Genomic DNA, 18552 nt, shown 5'->3' on the forward strand with positions numbered 1-18552 from the left:
AAATATAAGGAACTTGGAGGATGTTCTACCCCCCCCCCCCCCTTCGCCAAGGAGAAAACAAAAATGTTTGCTCCTCAAGGGAGGATTTTTTTAGGGATGTGAATTTGTCGACTACTTGAGGTAAGAATGTAAGTTGAGTATGGTGCTCGGTACAGCTAAGTATGGCTCTGGGGCCTGGGCTTCTAATGAAAGCTGGGTCACATATTTAGAATGAGGAGTTTCTTGGAACACATGTCCTCGCATACTTGAAGAGTCTAAGTTCTAAGGAGTGGGGGTGGATTGGCGCTGACCTTGCCGGTAGGGGCCACGCTGAGGGTCTCATGGTGCCAGACCTCTGTGGTTGGGCTGAGGAAGCCCGTGGCTGGTAGAGGCCCCAAAGTTCCAACAAATGAGGAAAAATGTCAAGTAGATTATGTGACACACAATTGGCCTGACCGGCATTGATGAGTGCTGTGTAGCATGGCCTACGAAGTTGGTCAAGTGCTCTATCCCAGATAATCCTCACACAAGCCTGGGAATCGCCAAGATGGCGAGCAGCCCCGTTTGCCTGCAAGCAAACCCGCTCAGAGGAGCTGGTTAGTTCGCTTGAAGTCACAGGGTTAATAAGGATAACCGGGTCCTCCCACCACACTTGGCTTTGGCAGCAGCTCCCAAGTCTGGAAGAAGGACACTGCTTCATGGGAGAGCAGACAGCAGCCCCGCAAGGTGTCAGGCAGACCTGAAACGACTGTATTAATTACACGAGTGGTAATTACACGAATTACACGCCTATGGCGGAGTTCTAGTGAGAAAGTGCCCAAGACCAGGCCTGGATTTACCAGAATGTTTTATTTTAAAAGAATACTTTCAAGCGTTTCTAGGCTCTCACAGTTCCAAACTTTGGTCTTAAAATTAATTTGGCATTCTGATATCATGTGGCAGAAATGGTAGAGAAGTAGTTTATAAACCACTTCACATATAGAAACCAAAGACAAAATTGTACTGGCACCGAAAATACTTTGTTTGAAATGTCAGAGTTTCAGTAGACCTAAAGATTCTAATTATAATTTAAGACTATAATTTGTGATGCACTTTGGGAGAAAACATGGCCAGTTTTAGCTCCCTAGAAACATGATTTAATAGCATCTGGCACTCGTCACGTGTGAGGGCTTGGTAGTTCAGGGCCGTAACTCAGCAGGGCTGTTTCTGAAAAATGAAGGCACGTTGAATGCAAACAAATGAGCAGAGTCACACAACTATAAAATGACTGCCCTTTATTGTCCTTTGCCGTCTGTGCAGAGGCAAGGGAATGGAAACTCAAGACCTGTCTGGGAAATCTTGGACATGCAGGAAGGTGATGGCAGAAGGGCCACCTGGACAGAGCACCGGCCGTCCACACTCCAAACCACACAGGGACCCTGCCTTGACTGCCTTACCCACCGTCAACAGGCTCATACTGTGCCTATCAATCTACCCTCCACCGGTCCACCTGGTGCCAGGAAGTCCAGGGATGCTGGAACTTTTATAAATATGAATCATGATCTGCCCCAGGCAGCTGGAGGACTTCCCATGGTGGTGTGGGACAAGACCGAAAATGACGGTCAATTTTAACTATAAGCCTTAGAGAAGTTCCTGAAGCCAAAATGTCTATCTGTATTGTGTCCTTTAATTGCTTGTTTCTTCCTCAATTGCTATGTGTAAACCCAAGTCTTTCAGCTATCCAGACACCCATTTCATTATATGCAGGGATTCTAACATCAGGTCAAAATGGAACACACAACAGTGAGACCTGAAAAAGTCAGAAGGACTTGTAATTTCCAGGGATAAGATATAGAATAGATGTGCTTTGTCTAAAGTAATGATCCACTTCACTCACCTGGATATATATTCTTATGGAACTGGGTACCCCAACTCCAGGTACCAGACCCAAACGTCTAATTTATATCAAAGGCAACAAAGAGATACAATGAACTCACAGAGAACAGGAATGGTAGGTTAAGTGCAAGCTCTCACCAAAACGCTTCTTTCTCCTGGAAGCCCCCCCGGGCTGATGTGGGAAGGGGGCGGCACCAAAGCCGGCTCTCTGGGTTTGCAACCCTCTCCCACCATGTACCAGCCATCTGTGCATTTACTTTGTGCCCCATTTTCTCCATCTATTTAAGGGGGATGAGAGCAGGACCACCTCAGGGGGTTGTGATGAGGAATGAGTGAGGACGCTGTGTCTGCGAGTCTGGCATAGACGGGGCGCTGAACACACATGCGCGGTCATTAGCTGTGCCGTAAGGGCACACCTCCTCTGTGATGTGACTGTTCCCAGTGCCTGGCACGTTGCGACTGCTCGAGATCTGCTTACCAACTGAGAGAATGAAAGTAAGACACGGGTGGGGAGAGAAGAGCTGGTGCTGAGCAGCGCGGCTGACCAAAGTTTGGTACAACATTTTTTAATGAATAATCTCCAAAGAGTAAAGTTACGACCAAGCTTGAGATTCTGCTTTCTCTTGGAGTTTCACTAATTAAAATTTATTATTTCAGCATACAAAATACGTGGTGGTAGAAAAAGAAAACACGCAAATAATAAATTTGTTAAACTCCTCTCTAAAAATTGTTTCCCCATAGGCACTGAGTGTCCAGTAAATGCTAGAGCAATTACTCTCCCAGATCGGACTCTGAGTTTTCCCAAAGATAAATACACACATAGTCTTGTCATAATACTTTTTTTTTATTACAATATCCAAAAAACTGAGTATGCAAGTTTAGGAGGTCTCAAGACCCCTTCTTCAGTTGTAGGAATGTGCCATCTCAAGACTGTATATTTAAACTATAAAGAAGTTCAAATGTAAAGAAAAAAGAAAATGCAATTTCTTCATAAACATTCTGTGTCTCTTACTACCAATCACATATTCTCTTGTAAACCCTGAAAAATTCCCTGTAAAGCAAATAATATATATATATTATATATATATATATATATATGGTGTGTGTGTGTGTATGTGTGTGTGTGTAAAGTGTACGGTAGCTCCCCTTCCCCAAAGATCAGCTGTTTTCCTTAATCATCTGTATTAGTGTCAACAAATGGCTACGGATACATATTATTTTGAGAATTAAATACATAATTGTGAAATTTAAACAAGCCGAAGGGCGAGAGGAAAAAGCACTATGCGGATGGCACATCTGGGGGATAAACGACCACAACATCTGTCTTTTCGAGTCACGGGTCTCGCTTCCGCAGACTGACTTTCAAGGAAATTCTTTTATTGCAAGCATAGCCCCGAAGGCACTGGACTTTCCTCACTACTCTCGTATCTGGTGGTTCTGGTCCTGCTACCAGCAGGCGTGTCCACTCCCTGGACGGTCTGGAAGCCACGCAAGGGCAAAGGGCACGGAGCCGTCTGCAGGAGCGCCCGCCCGGCCCCCGCGTTCTGTAGTTCACTTAACTAACGGCAGCTTCGGTGCGTTCCAACTGTGCCCGATGTCTGTTTAATGAGGGCTTCTGTCAGCACGAACAATCTGAACAGACTAAGGCCGTTTTCAGTTGAGCAGGAGTAAAGTGATCGAACACCGCCCTCTTCCACCTCCCGTTCTGGACACCTGGCCGGGAGGAGGGCAGGCTGGAAAGTGGGTGTCAGGGCCCGGCCTGGCGAAGGGGAGGCGAGTGGAAAAACGAACCGACCTGCACGCAAAGGTAAACGAGGCAAAGGAAGCCAAGAACCGATGAACCACCGGACCGGGCGGAGCCCGCCGCCGGAGGGCCCGTGAGCGCGGCTTCTTCCCGGGGCAGATCCGCCGGGCTCTGGGGAGGTGAGTGCGGCACCGACGGCCTGGACGTGGCAGGGCTGTGGGCGGGCGTCACTGCAGCGCTCGGACGAGGTAGAGCTTCTCCCCGTGCTCACTGGTGAAGATAGGTGCCTTTTTGTAGTGTTCCACCAACTCGTCCATGGTGTGAAACCGCCGCTGCCCGATGCAGTAGACATTGTCCACGAGCTGCACCTTGAAATGTTTGTTCTTCCCTGACGCTTTCAGAGACACGGAGAAGTCACTGGGCTGGGGAGGAAACGGAACACGAGTCAGGAGGGGCCACGCGCAGGAGACGCGGGGGGAACGCCCCCACGCACGCACGCACGCCAGCACGCACGCACGCCAGCACGCACGCACGCCAGGCGCGGTGGTATCTAGCGCGGCACCTGAGGCTCGCAGCCACCCGGGGGCCGTCCGAGGTTCGCGTGCTCTGAATCCAAGAAAAAATGCATTTTGCTTAGTACAGCTTCCATGCCAAACATATTTTAGTTACTCGAAAACTGGGGACCCCATACATAGCACATGGGATACCAGTGTTACCCTGATGCTGAAGACACTTAATTTTTTTTATTTCCCAACCTATTTCTGATAAACTGGGAATTTTTAAAAAGTGGTTTGCATATAGGCAGCAGCTAGAAATCTCCCTCGGACTACTAGAAATGAAGCCATCAAAAATTTTTCTAATTCTAAGCTATTTAAAAATAAATACTTTAAGAGCAGTTGAAAACTCTTGGCTGCATTTTAAACATGGTTTGTAATATCCCAGGGGGGTGGCTGTACTATGGTCGAAGCGCAGATTTTATTGAGAAGTGTCTGAATTTGTGATCATGTCAGTGCCTTACTTACATGTGAATCAATTTTAGGAAGATACCATTACTGTTATTAACATTGGTCCTGCCTCTTCTGAGACACTGACTGGCCAGTGCAGCTGATGGGGAAGTAGGAGACTGGCCCCTACTTTTCCACCCCGAAGAAGCCTCCCCATTCTCTCTCAATCAAGGTAAGTTCTCCCCCTCCTTTGCTTGCCCTACAGCAGAAAGCTGACAGTTTCCAGTGACAGGAGCAGAGTGTATCCCAGTAACTGCACTGTAATAAACAACTTACACGTATGTCCTGTCCCTTCACTATGCATTAGGCCAGGTGGATCACGTCTTCTCCACTGCTGTATTCCAGAGAGCCGTACAGATGGTGGGAGCCTACTACAGTTCTTAGCGGAATTCCTAAAGCTGGGTTCAGTGCTTCTCAAAACCCAGCAACTTCCTGCTGCTGAGGACCACCCAGCTTTGTGTCCTTCCCACGGGGACAAAATTAACAAGCACCTCAGCCACTGTCTTTTACACGGAGCTTACAAACCTTTGGTCCAAAGTGTGCAAATCTTGCAAAACAAGTGAAAATCCCATAAACCAATGACATCCCAGGGAAATGGGTATCCAAGGGCATTCAACACTGCAAAAACACTGCGGGGCTCACCTACCAGTCACAGCTGCTACCGTGCAAGAATCGAGAGACAACTGTACTCACAGTTTGTATTTATGGATCCCTCTACCCCAAACAGACCAAAGAGAAACAAACCTTTGAGAGAAAAGCCCCTTCTTATCTCCGTGCTAACCCTGGGACTTGATGCCCCGGAGGAGACCCAGGAAGCACTGGTAGGCTGGACCTTCAGGAAGACACAGAAAGACTGATCTCCGATTCAACCTCACGCTACATAGAATTTCAGAATCATGGCCACGAGAGGGTCTAGGAGGTGGGGAGGAGGACACAGAACTTGGAAATTATTTCCTCCACTAGACCTCTTAGAAATGAATCATGACAAACCCTGATGTCACAGATGATCCTGGCAACCCGCCCTGTCAAATAATATTCTAAATGGCACAAAACATCATTCTAATCAATTCTCAAATCATGACTGTTTTCATGGGACTGAACAAGATGGATGCAAGCTAGCCTCAGTGTCCTCTGTATTATTTTCCAAGTTGGTTGCTGTGTATGGCTCTGAAAAAAGAACCAAGTGAAACAGGTACTGCCTGACATGTCCTCCACGTGGGAGCAAGGCCTGGAGCACCGGCATCACTGTCTCTGTCACAACAGTTATTAGTCCTAGTGCATCAGGACACCACATCCCTACGCAGCAGTACATACAGCTTATGAACCACTCACCCCTCTCCTGAGGGCTTCAGGTCTTCCTTAAGGCAATGTTTAGTTTCAAGCTTCTATTACATTATATATCTATACATATATGTATATATGTATGTATATATGTATGTATGTATATATGTGTATATATATATATATTCTGTGCCAGAAGTTTGTGCCTTTAGATGAAGATGGAAGGCAATCTCACTTTTATAGTTTAGCACAAGCCAGGCACTGTGCTAGTTTTATAGATCCTTTAATCAATTCACAGATTAAGCAGCATCGAAGTTGAGGTAGTATGTGAGTCAGGGTAAGTACATGATATACCCAATTTTAATTAAGCCAAATGATCAACAGATGACTTACTGAACAGGGAAATGTGCTTTTAATTTAAGCTCCTTAACACCATGGCGTGCCACGTGTATTTGTGTGTTATGGCAGTAGGGCCGATGCAGCGGAGAAGGTACTTTTTAATTTCATGGGCTCTTGAGCAGAAACCCTAAAAGTTAAGGACATAGAACGAACCAAGTTGATGTCAAGCAGGAATGCTGAACACTTGGGGGAATTCTCGGTTCATCCCGAGTGGATTTTCCAATCTACGTCACTAACTAGCACTGAATGAAGCCTGAAGATGAGCTAGACCAGTGGTTCTCAAGGTGTGCTCCCAAGACCAGTACCAGCAGCAGCATCACCCAGGAACTTGTCAGAAAAAGCAAATTCCCAGGCCTCGCCCCAGACCTGCTGAATCAAACTCAAGGGTGGGGCCCAGCCATCTGTGATTTAACCCCGGCCATCTGTGTCTCAATGAGCCATCCATGGGATGCTGATGCAGTTTGAGTACAGAAATGCAATCTGCGCCAACCACCAGCAGTGTTTTCAAATGTTCAGAGCCATGGGAAAAAGATACAAACATGACTGATGAGTAGCCCCTCGCAGCAGGGAGATCTGTGGCCAACCTCACCCCCAGGCTGCGGATGCCCTTCTGATTCTGTCCTAAGGAGTCCGGCCCCGCTTGACATTCCTGTGCGGAACTGCCTCAATGAAACAGCTGGGATGCTGGTGGACAGGATCTCTTTTCCTTAAATTGGGCCAGTTCCCTGGGTCTGACAGCGATGGAATGGCTCCACACCCAAAATAACCCTGGCTCCAGAGAAAGCGCACGAGGCGGGGGAAGACCCCTGGGGAGGCGATGCCACCAGCCTTGTCCACACCTTGTCCATTTTCTGGAATGACTTAGGGGAGTCGGATGAAAACAACCAGGCCACGCTCCCCTCGACTAGCAGCGGTGTGCTGACACTGTGCCTCTGCACTCTAACTTGGAGCTAGCTGGTCAGAGGACCTTGCCAGGGTTTTGTGTGAATACTTAACGTCGAGAAAGAGGACCCAAACAGACTCCAGCCCCGCCTTCTCTCTCCACACAGGTTTTTGTTTGGGGGTGTTACTGATCTGAAGACACAGGCCCATATGAGGTAACTCATAAGCTTTCCACACTGGGGCCCAGGGCTGAAGCCTACTGAGTGTCCCTCACTGGGAGGCCAATGTGCCACAGTGATTCTGAGGTGGAAAGTGTGCTGGACTGGGGAACTCCTCACGGTTGGTGGGGGTCCAAGCCAGTACTACTGTTTTTGCATCATGGAGAAGATGAAAACAGGCATTCTTAAGAACTCCGCAATCTCATGGCAGGAATGTGCTCTAGAGAAGTGCTCTAGAGAAGCATGCACATGTGTCCTAGGGTACAGGTTTAGGAATGTCCAAGCAGGATTATTTATATGATTTGTACACTCTTCACGTCCACCAACAGGAAAATGGATAAAAAGATGAGGTATATACTTCATCAAACAATGACACAGATGCATCAACATGGACTAAATAAATCTCACAGAGTATGGACCAAAAGAAGGAAGAAAAGAATAGCTACAGTAGGATGATACCATCTATAGAATTCAAAAGCAAGCAAAGCTAAAATGTACTGTTTAGGGATACACACATAACAATCAAGAAAATGATTATCATAAAATTAAAGGTAGCAGTTACCTCTAGTGGGAGGTGTGGTGCAATCAGGAGGCTAATCTGGGGGTGGGCAGTAGCTTCTAGAGTACCAGCAATGTCCTATTTCCTAAGCTTGACCTGGGTTAATAATATACTTAAAAGATATTTCCTGTGTGTTATGTGTTCCAATAAAGAATGTTTTAAGGGTGCTAAATTGGAAGCAAGGAGACCTGTCTTGGCTATCCACTAGTCAGGTGGCACCGGTACTTATCGCTTCAAATACCGCCTCCACCCTCTTGCCGACCTCTCCCCCCTCCCCATCCATTCTTTTGGGACACCAATTACATGCATGTTAAATTTCTCACCTGGGTCCTGTAAATCTCAGTTCAGCCTACCATAACTGCATACTATAAACTGGGTGGTTTAAAGACAAATTTACTTCTCCCAGTTTTGGAGGTGGGGAAGTCCAGATCAAGTAGCTGGCGGGTTTGGTATCTGATGAGGGCCTCCTTCCTGCTTTACAATCCTCTCATGGTGTCTTCGGAAGGCGGAAGGGCAAGAGAGCTCTCTAGGGCCTCTGATGATAGCACTAATCCCATTCATGAGGGCCCCACCAACCTAATACAATCACATTGTGCCCAGCAGGGCCTCAGCATGTGACTTTGGCAGTGGTGAGGCGAGACACACATTCAGTCCATGGCAAAATCTCTTGTGCTCTTTCTGTATTTTCTGTCCTTTTTGTGTGTGTATCCTAAAATCTCTAATTCCTCCCATTTACTAATCCTTTCTTTGGCTGTGTTTAATCTACGGTAAACTCACCAAGTTCTTAATTTCAGTTATTGTATTTTTCAGTCTTATAATTCTCACTTTTGTTCCTTTTTATTGCTTCTAATTTTCTACTCAAATTCATCTTGCTGAATTTCTTAATCCATATACCTTAAAGACCACATTGACACATTCAAACTCTGGGCTTCTATGGGTCTCTTTTTGTTCTCCTTTCCTCCCCTCTTTGTTTTTGGTAATTCAATCTTGTCTTTCGGTACTTTAATTTGAATGCTGCATACTAATACGAGGTTTGAAATGGTGCTAGTGTCCTCCAGAGAGGATTTGCTTTTGCTTTGGTACTCAGTGACAGTGGGGCAGAACACCTTAATCCAATGAGGAACAGAACTGATGACGGTTAATTTCAGGTTTGCCTTTGCATCTAGTATGTAGACTTTGGGGAGTCCGTACTAAAGGCCTGGATTTTTTTCTGGGGCCTTGTCTCCTGGGTGGCCTTGACCTCCAATTTTTGCCCCCCAGCACTGTAGGCTCCTGAAAGACTACTTCTTGGTTGCTTTTTGTTTCACGGTTTCGTCCAGCTTTTCGAGGTGTTTTTGGCAGAAAGTGTTAGTCTGTGAAAAATTAGTCCACCATGACCAGAAGTGGCAACTGGTCGTGTGACATTGGACAAGTGGTAATTTGTTCAGACTCCAGGTCTCTATTACAGTTACGCTATTGAGAAGCAGGATAGTTGGTTGTATTAGAGGCTCGGGAACCAGGCTGCTTGGGTTCATATTCTGGCTCCTTTAGTGACTAGTGTTGTGACCTTGGGCAGATTTCCCAATGGTTTTCTGCTTCAATTTTCTCAACCACAAAACAGAGATAATTCCTGAAATTGGGAAGAGACTGGAACAGTTTAATAAACTATAGTAATGTCAGAAGTACAACATCTTCAGGGAAATATTAAGCAAACACTGTCATTTAGGGCTCTTCTTTAAGTTCCTTTTATGAAACTTTATAAAGATAGCAATCAGCATCTTGTCAATATTTAAAAAGATTTCTTTTGACTAGAATTTCTAGAGAATACTTAACTTTCCAAGCTAACTAGAAGAGGTGTACTTCCTATTACAGAAGCACCACATTTTACTTCACACGTGATCATGCTGTCGTCCTTACTTGCTTATATTTGTCTCTCCTACTAGGCTCCAAGCTCCCTGAGGAAGAGGCTCATTTCTATCTCATTTTTATATACACAGGAGAAAGAATGGATCTGATACATAAGCACTAAATAGATGGCCACTGAACTATCTGCCACTGAGTATCTTTGAGGTCCCCTCCTGATTTTCAGCAGAGGGAAAATAAACATTATCAACATGACAGGTACTTGTTTGCTCTTTCTTTAAACAACCAATGGTAAAGCTGTGTCTGCTGAACTTTGTCATTTTCTATTGTCGCCTTTCTTATAGTCTTGCCTTCTACCTGGGGTACCATATTACTTGTCTATTGCTGTGTCACACATCATCCTTAAATTCAGTGGCTTAAACAGCAAACATTTATAATTGCAGTTTCTGTGGCTCAGGAATTTGGGAGTGCCTTAAACCTTGAGCTAAAGCCACTCAGCTCCTAATGGGCTGTAGTCAAGACATCATCTGAAGTCTCAACTGGGGATGCAAAAGCTGCTTCTAAGAACGAGGTCTGCTCACATGAACCACTCAGGAGGCCTCTGTTCTTGGTCTTATGGGCCTTTCCACAGGGCTACTTGAGTTTCTTCACAACCTGGCAGCTGACTCCCTCATGATCAAGTGATCGGAGAGAGAGCAGAGCCAGAATATCTTTCACAATCCAGTCTTGGAAATCACCTAACATAACTTCCACTACATTCTGTTCATTAGAAGTGAGTCATTAAGTGCAGCCCCTCCTGAAGGTGAGGCAATCTGGCTCCACCCTTTGAGGAGAAGGGTATCAAAGAATTTGTGGACACCTTTTTAAGCCATCACAGGTACCATATTTGTTAAACTTTCTTTGGCTGCACTAAAATCTAATAGACTCAGTCCTGTACCTTCGCTTCCATTTTGAAACATCTGCCTTCAATTCCTGTAGTTGAGCTTCCTCCCACTGTCCAAATTTCCTCCCTTTCCTTCTCCAAATGCTATACTTACTCTGTATCATTTCTTTTCACTGAACACTGTGCTAACTTTTGAAATTTTCTAATATCAGACCATGTCTTCTTGTTCTTTCCTTCTGACTGTCCCTTAAAGGAATGATTTTTTTTATATTCTCATGCTATTGAACCAGAGATTATGAAGAATTATCAGTTGGGATAAGCCATTCATTCTACCCGCCCCGCCCCCCCCCCTTTTTTAGGAAGTCATTTTCCAAGTGGAATGGGAGGATAATTACTAGATTGGCAGAAAATCAACCTCTCTCAGGGCTTTTACTAATATATTATTTTTGTTTAGGTTTTAGGTCCCCTATTTGAATATAATCCCTCTGAGTACTAGAACTTGATTTAATCCCCCATGTCCACACTGGGATCAGAGTAGGTGTTCAATAAATGCACTGACTTACGTATTTCCCATTCTGACCATCTCTTCCAGTTTTCATTCCTTTAAGTAATTTTTACATCTCACCTTTTTGCAATTTCTGCTCACAAATAACCACTTTTAGAAAAGAAAACCAAAGAACACCCTCTTTGATACTATTTATATTTCTACAGCTTCATCAACTTGATCCACTGTTTCAAATATTTGCTGTAAAGCACCTTTGCATTTTTATAAAACCGATACCCTCGTCAAATATTTCTCTCCTTTCCTCAAGATTTAATCACTATTTTCTCACTGATGGAGAAAAAATGGATGCTGAGAACAGTCTATAATGTCCGTTATTTCTTCTTCCATCCCAGATAGCTTAAGTATTAATATTGATTTTCTTCTTAGCACATGGCTGGGAAGAAATAACAGGGAAGGGTGGGACCTTGCTCCCAGGCACTCCTGATTCTTAGAACTTCTTATCTTTCACTTTGGAGAGTAGAAATGTCGTTTGTGTGGTTCGCCAAGCCTCCCAGGTAGACTCTGGACCTATTTCCAGTCATGCTGGTTTTTGAACATCAACAATTTATGCATATATTCAACACTCCCACTACTTCCAAATCCAGGTGACCTGGTTGGTTTCTTATCAATAGCTGGATCATTCTTTCCTTCTGTTTGGTAAATGGATCTCTCTCTTTGTCCAGAGAAGTAGTTCCTTGACCAAAAAAATCTGAGTGCCAATGGATTAGAGGCAAACTCTATTCCACTGATCAATACTCTCTCTGTTCTTATCTCAAAAAAGCTGCCTTTTGGTTTTATCATTCTGTTAGATCACCTGCCCTGGTTGTCTAATATGGCCTTCTTTTAATCAAAATTGACTCACTGTCTATACTTAGGCCACTAGCTGTCAACTGATACTACTCTCTGTTTCTACATCCTCAGATTATCTCTTCGATGGCGTTTTCTCTTCTTCTACAAAATGTGTCTTTGAAGTGTTTACTCCACAGACCTGAAGCCAATCCATATGTGACATGATCAAACATTCTCATTCTCTTTTGAAATAAACTTTTTTACCTAACTCAGTCGTCAACCACAGAACAGTCTATTAATCTTTAAACGACAGTGTTTAAAGTTAGTATATGCATGTGTGTTTATCCCTCCCTGCCTCCCAAAACACATTTCCTAAAGTTAAATGTAAATACTTCAGAGTCTGGGCTTTTAGAATATTGTCCTTGTCACTCATCTTTTTGCCATGTCATGCCCAGTGTAAATGATCAAAAATAAATGACATTCAATAATTCAATTCGGCATCTTACCATATAACACAGTGCTGTTCAAATGGGCTGGAACCAATTTCATATGCCACAATTCAGTGGTTCCCAAATCTGAGCATCAGTGTCACTGGGAGAACTTGTTCACACGGAGGCTGCAGGGCTCCGCCCCAGAGACTCAGATTCAGCAGGTCTGGGGTGAGGCCTGATAATCTGCATTTCTAGCAAGTTCCCTGGTGACACTGATGCTTGTCCAGCAATCATACTTTGAGAATTACTGCCGCCAGGCTAAGGAAAATTTTACATGTGTCTTTTCCCATTTGTTTGCTGAACTACTCATGCTTGATTCTGTCATATTTCCAGGGACTATAATCTAGTGGGAACTTTCAAAAAGGTGAAACAGAATGCAGTAAGGAAGAATGGGGTGAGTGGGCCAGTTTGTATACAATTCCACTTGTAGTTACTACCCGCGGACCTAATTCATAATGAACCGCTTTCTGTGTTATAAACTCCGCGGAGTAACTCTATTTTGTTACTCTACCAGGCTCTTGCCATGCTATGGAGGTCATGGGGAGGAGCTGCTTAGTACTAGTGCCATGAGAAACATCCCCAAAGAAGCAAACAGTGAAGCTGAGATTAAGAGGTTACGTGCTGATGCAAATCAAAACCACATAGCTGTCACTTCACACCCATTTGGGATGGTTATCGTGAAAAACAAAACCAAAAAAACAGAAAGTAACAACTGTTGGCGTGGATGTGGAGAAACCCCGTGCCCTGCCGGTGGGAACGTGCTATGTGCAGCCGCTGTGGCAAACAGATAGCAGGTCCTCAAAAAATTAACCAATGAATTACCATTTGACCCAGCCATTCCACTTCTGGGTATACATTAAAAAAAACCGAAGGCAGGGACTCGAAAAAATTTTTGCACACCCACATTCACAGCAGCATTATGCACAACAGCCAAAAGGTGGAAGTGACCCAAGTGTCCATCAACAGATGAATGGAAAGTAAAATGTGGTCTTTGCATACAATAGAAGCTCATTCAGCTTTAAAAAAGGAAGGACATCCTGTCACAGGCTGCAACATGGATGAACCCCGAGAACATTATGTTATATGAAATAAACCAGACACAAAAGGGCAAATACTGTATGATTCCACCCATATGAGGAGCTTAGAGCAGTCAGATTCCCAGAGACAGAAAGGAGACAGAAAGGAGAAAGTCACCAGGGGCTGGGGCAAGAGGGAAATGCGTGGTATTTAATGGATATACAATCCCAATCAGGGAGGTTGAAAAAGTTTTGGAGGTGGATGGTAGTGATGATTGCACAATGTGAATGCCCGTATTGCCACAGAACTTAAAGATGGTTAAAACAGTAAGTTTTATATTATGTACATTTTGCCACTATAAAAAAAACATCTCTTAAAGTTTCTGTGAGGGTCTAAAAACCTTTGTGAAGTTTCGGTGGAAACAAGAGGCCTGTAACCGAGGGACCCAAGGCATCAGGACGGGTGAGGACACGTGCTCCTCCCAGCATGGAGGCTAAGCTGCAGTAGTCTGGGAGCGCAGTCTCCGGCTGCAGGGGCGCTGAGGGGGGCAGGGAGGGGACGGGGTCCAGCGCACCACTCCTAGTGAGGGCACAGCGGTGGTACACAAGAACTCAACATTTCCTTCAGATCACCTGCAACACCTGGTGACCCTAGTTAACGGCTTTTCCTGGGAGGGGAGCATGCAGGGGGGCATGTGGCTGTTGGAGACAGGGCTGAGACACACCTCCTGATCCAAAAATGTGGGGAGCATGCTTTTGCTTTGGCCTGGGGTCAGGCAACAATGATCCCTAAACTTTACTTTTTTCTATGAATCACTTTTTTCTTGACCTTCCAAAAATGCTACAGTGATACAGCCTGGCTTTGGCTGGGACACCCACTGGGCCCTCTTAGAATATTTGAATATTGGTGGTATTACTAAGATACCCTAGGAAGCTTGTGTGCTGGGCAAGCACTTGCCTTGCACACACCTTGAGACCAATGTATACACTTCTTGCGGAATTCCTTCTATACATCGCAAAGAAACAGTTTTCTAGGGACACTGGGTGAAGACCCCTGGCAGGCAGTCAGGGTCCTCAGTTTAAGGAGAGAAGACATGTGAGCTTGCCTTCCAGGTGCTTACTTACACACAAGAAAATCATGTTTCTGTTTACCAAGTGTCAACCAGAGCCGAACTTAAACATTTCCGTCCCGGTTCCTCAGCCATATCTCACTCTCCAATCCTGAAGGCTGGAGACAGCACTGGTGATCTTCCTTCACCAGCAGAGAAACCATATCCGCAGCAGGGAACATGCCCCTGGACTGGCCAGTGGGCACCTGCCGGGGCCTGCAGCCTCACCTGCCCTTCGCTCTGTGTCTATGCATGTGTGTGTTGTGAAAAACAAACTGCACAGTTCACCAAGATCCTAATAATTTCTATGCTTTTCTTTCATTGCTAATTTAGTGGCGTGATAGTTGGATTACTGGGAGGTAAGCCTAACTTCTACCTCTTGTAGAAACCAAACGGAAGTCTCCATCCAGAAGACAAATACATTTAGTCTCAGTCTCCGTCCAGAAGACAAATACATTTAGCTACTTCTGTAGCCACAGCTAAAAAGAAACCGAGTTAAAACAAAACAAGACAAAACAGACACCGCAGAGGCTTACACTGGTACTGCATGCATTTGCCATATAAGCCTTTCTAACAGATAAAGTGCTAAAAACTTCCTTGACCCAGTTTTTAAAAATTTCCACTACATCTTGAAATGTTTTGGGGGAAAAACATTTCTTACAGGTACTGGTGATTTTCTGTGAGAGCAACATAAATATTTAGATAAATAGCAGCTCATGATCTAGGAGATTTTTATGAAAATCTTTCTGAATACTGTTATGGATAAATTATTTACTTTGACATATTTTTTTGTTTTACTTTGAAAGACTTGTTCTTCAGTTGCCAGTGGTTATTGGATGACCATTTCTCTCCCCACTTTGTTTGCAGGCCTGAAGAAAGGGTGTCTGGACCCCCCTCATGGCAGCAAAAAATATGCCAGAGGCCACGGTTCTGATTCAAGCTCAGCAGTGCACTTAGCACAACCCCAGGAGAACACAGGCATGGACAGAGAACTTCGGAATCTTTAGCACTCTTCACTGGTTGGCTGCTGATTCCCATACTGAATCTATTATGCACATTCTGGATAATTAATTCATCGGCTAACGCAGAGTATTTCTTGGAGTCCCACCAAGGTAGTGGGATTCAATGGCCAACAACAGCACACAATACGCACTCCCTGTGCTGAACTGGCCTTTGAAGGGGCCAACACAGCCATGCCCAGCGGCAATGCCACCCTGGCTGAAGACTGCTCGGTGACCCAGGAGCATGTGGGGAGCATGTGGCCCAGGCCTGCAGGTCAGGAAAGGCTTTGCAGGAGCCAAGGTGGCCAGAATGAGACTTGAAGGACATGTGTACATTACACTGGCGAGGGGGGCTGGGGAGGGGAACTGTATTCTAGAATTTTCTAGACCTGTACAAAGGTCTGGAGGAAGAGACAGCCCAATCCAAGAACCCAACAGCAGGAACAGAGGTGCAAGAAGGGAAACTTGCACACTAGGACCTGGAGAGACACGAGGCACAAACAGAAGAGGTCACTCAGCAACTCTCAGTGATACAAGGGGGAAGAGTGGCCACACGCAGCTTCACTACCCTAGTCCGATGGCCTGAGGGAGCCCACTCGGCAAACCTGCACCTGCTTCCTTTACTCGTCACAAGTCAGCTGAGTTTGGGGTAACAGACTACTCTTCCTTTTTGACATTCATCTCCCTCCAAACACAAATCAATGGATTCAGTACTATTTACTTTCTTTTATTTGTAACAAAGCAGAAATCAGACTCCACTTAAAGCCCTTCATCATACATAATGGTTTTCTAAGATTCTCAGGTGCCTTCTGTGTTACTGAAAGGCCAGTTATATTTTGCCTGCTGCTTACATACAATTTTATTGGCAGTCTGCGAAGACATGGGAGCTCCAGGGCAGAGCACTCTCTTAACTGAACCAGTCCATCCCCCTCCCTCCCCGGAAGAACCGGGAGCCAGGCCTTTAACTGAGGCCAAGAGCACAGTACAGAAGCCCTCTCTGGGTTCTGAAGAAAATTATGAGTGATACCTTGAGCATATTTGTGATTGGTTATATTTTAAGAACTAGCTTTAAATAAGGCTCATCTTTTTCACAGATGCCAGTTCATAGCCTGGGTTTGTTGATTTGTCTGAAGGTAAATATGGAAGGGCTAGCCAGGGATGACGAGGCTCAGAGCCATCTGAAAGTTGGGTCAACAAAACAGGTGATGAGGACTGAACTCTTAGAAAAGTAGCCATCTTAAGTGATGCTTCGGGTTCTTCCAGTTTTAAGAATTTGATATATTTCAAGTGAGACATACTATAAAAATCCAGGTGTAAAGCTTCCATTCAGTACTGGGCAAACAGCCTGACAATTAAAAAGTAACTTATTATTTTTGCAATTGGAAAGATGCATGTAGGCACTGCTCACAGTAACCTTTGCTCTTTCTTAACATTAACCCACCACTGAGAAGACATCTAGAGATCATGGCCCCAGATTGTGGATTTAGAAAGCTCGTGAGCAAGTCACTGCTGGAAGGAACTCGCTCTGGGGCTCCCCATCCTCCCAGCTGCTAGGAAGCAGTGTCCACTCTGCTCTGACAACCATACTCTTTCCCATTCTCTATGAAGCACAGAGCAAAGGCCGCTTGTCTGTTACCAAATTCTAAACCGCTGAAAAAAACAGACAGAAAAGCACTTTAGGAGGTGAACTCCACTCAACAGAAGCCAACAGTTCTACCTAAAGGAAACTTTAGAAGAGATAAATGTTCACCTGTAAGCATGTTTATAGTTCCTGCAAATGTAGGATTAAGCAAATGTAGTATTTCAATGAGTGCTGTAAATATGTCTGAAACCATTCAGGTTACATAATCGTTTTCAAAGTGTGGTCCCGAGCTCAGCAGCATCAGCATCACCAGGAATGTGCTAAGAAATGCGAATTCTCGGGCTCCAGACCTCCTAGGTCACGGTCATGAATGTTATGGGTGGGACCCTGTGGTCTCTATCTTTCCAGGCCCTCAGGGAGATGGTAGCACAATATGACAGTGTGAGCATCAGTGATCTGGAGAGGCAAAGGGATGACATCACCCAGAAACAGAGTTTTGGCAAAAAAAAATTATGATTTCTATAAAGGAATAGAATTGGAATTCTGTAGCAAGGCACTATAGTAATTCTTTCCTTCTGCTCCTCCCTGGCCAAATAATCTTAATGGATTTTTTTTTTTTTTAAAGAGGAAGGAATGGAACAGATGACTGTTCATGTGGCCAACACACACATTATGTTATCTTTAGCAAAGGGTGGTTTTTCTCCATCAGAAACAAATGCAGGGGTGCCTGGGTGGCTCAGACGGTTAAGCGTCTGCCTTCGGCTCAGGTCATGATCCCAGGGTCCTGGGATCGAGCCCCACATCGGGCTCCTTGCTCAGTGGGGAGCCTGCTTCTCCCTCTCCCTCTGCCTGCCACTCCCCCTGCTTGTGCTCTCTCCAATAAAAACAAAAAAACAAAAAAAAACAAATGCAGTGTATGACCAGAAATTAGTACCCAAATCCTACTGTGAAACATAATACACGTGAGGAAGGAGATCTCTCTGGGATTTTTAAAGTCTGGCAGAGGGAAATAGCTCCCTAAACCACAGCTAGTGCCCTTGGCAGACCGCATCCCAGGTGTAAGCTGTCTCTTTCCGAATAACCTTCTCAAGGATGGAGGGTAGAGCATCTGGAAAGCTAACTACTGACAACTTCCACAGCCTACTGGAAACCTTGCTGCTGGGTATTCTTAGCTGTGGGCACAGCTTTCCAGCCGTATCCGTAGAGTAAGTGTGGGCAAATACATAAGGATGTATGAGGAGCACACAGAGGACAGGTATGAACTTTGAATTCTCTAGACTTAATGAGCTCTGGATTCGCAGGTGCAGGCAGGGTAACAGAACATGGAGAATAAGAAACCGTGCTGTTTTCACCG

General features: G+C 45.0%; 1 protein-coding gene across 10 annotated transcripts in view; it reads right to left on the reverse strand.

Annotated features, from left to right (window-relative positions):
* Positions 1–2679: 2679 nt before the first annotated feature.
* NCK2 (NCK adaptor protein 2) overlaps positions 2680–18552 on the reverse strand; it is a 149011-nt gene continuing 133138 nt past the window's right edge. For all 10 annotated transcript variants that reach the window (XM_036096582.2, XM_036096579.2, XM_078056711.1 and 7 more), the window contains one exon: positions 2680–4020. In XM_036096582.2, coding sequence (XP_035952475.1) covers positions 3826–4020 — 195 coding nt within the window. In that variant the 3' untranslated portion in view covers positions 2680–3825. The remainder of the gene's footprint in view (positions 4021–18552) is intronic.

Source organism: Halichoerus grypus, chromosome 10 (genome assembly GCF_964656455.1).
Source record: "Halichoerus grypus chromosome 10, mHalGry1.hap1.1, whole genome shotgun sequence".
In the NCBI taxonomy this organism is placed as follows: Eukaryota; Metazoa; Chordata; class Mammalia; order Carnivora; family Phocidae; genus Halichoerus; species Halichoerus grypus.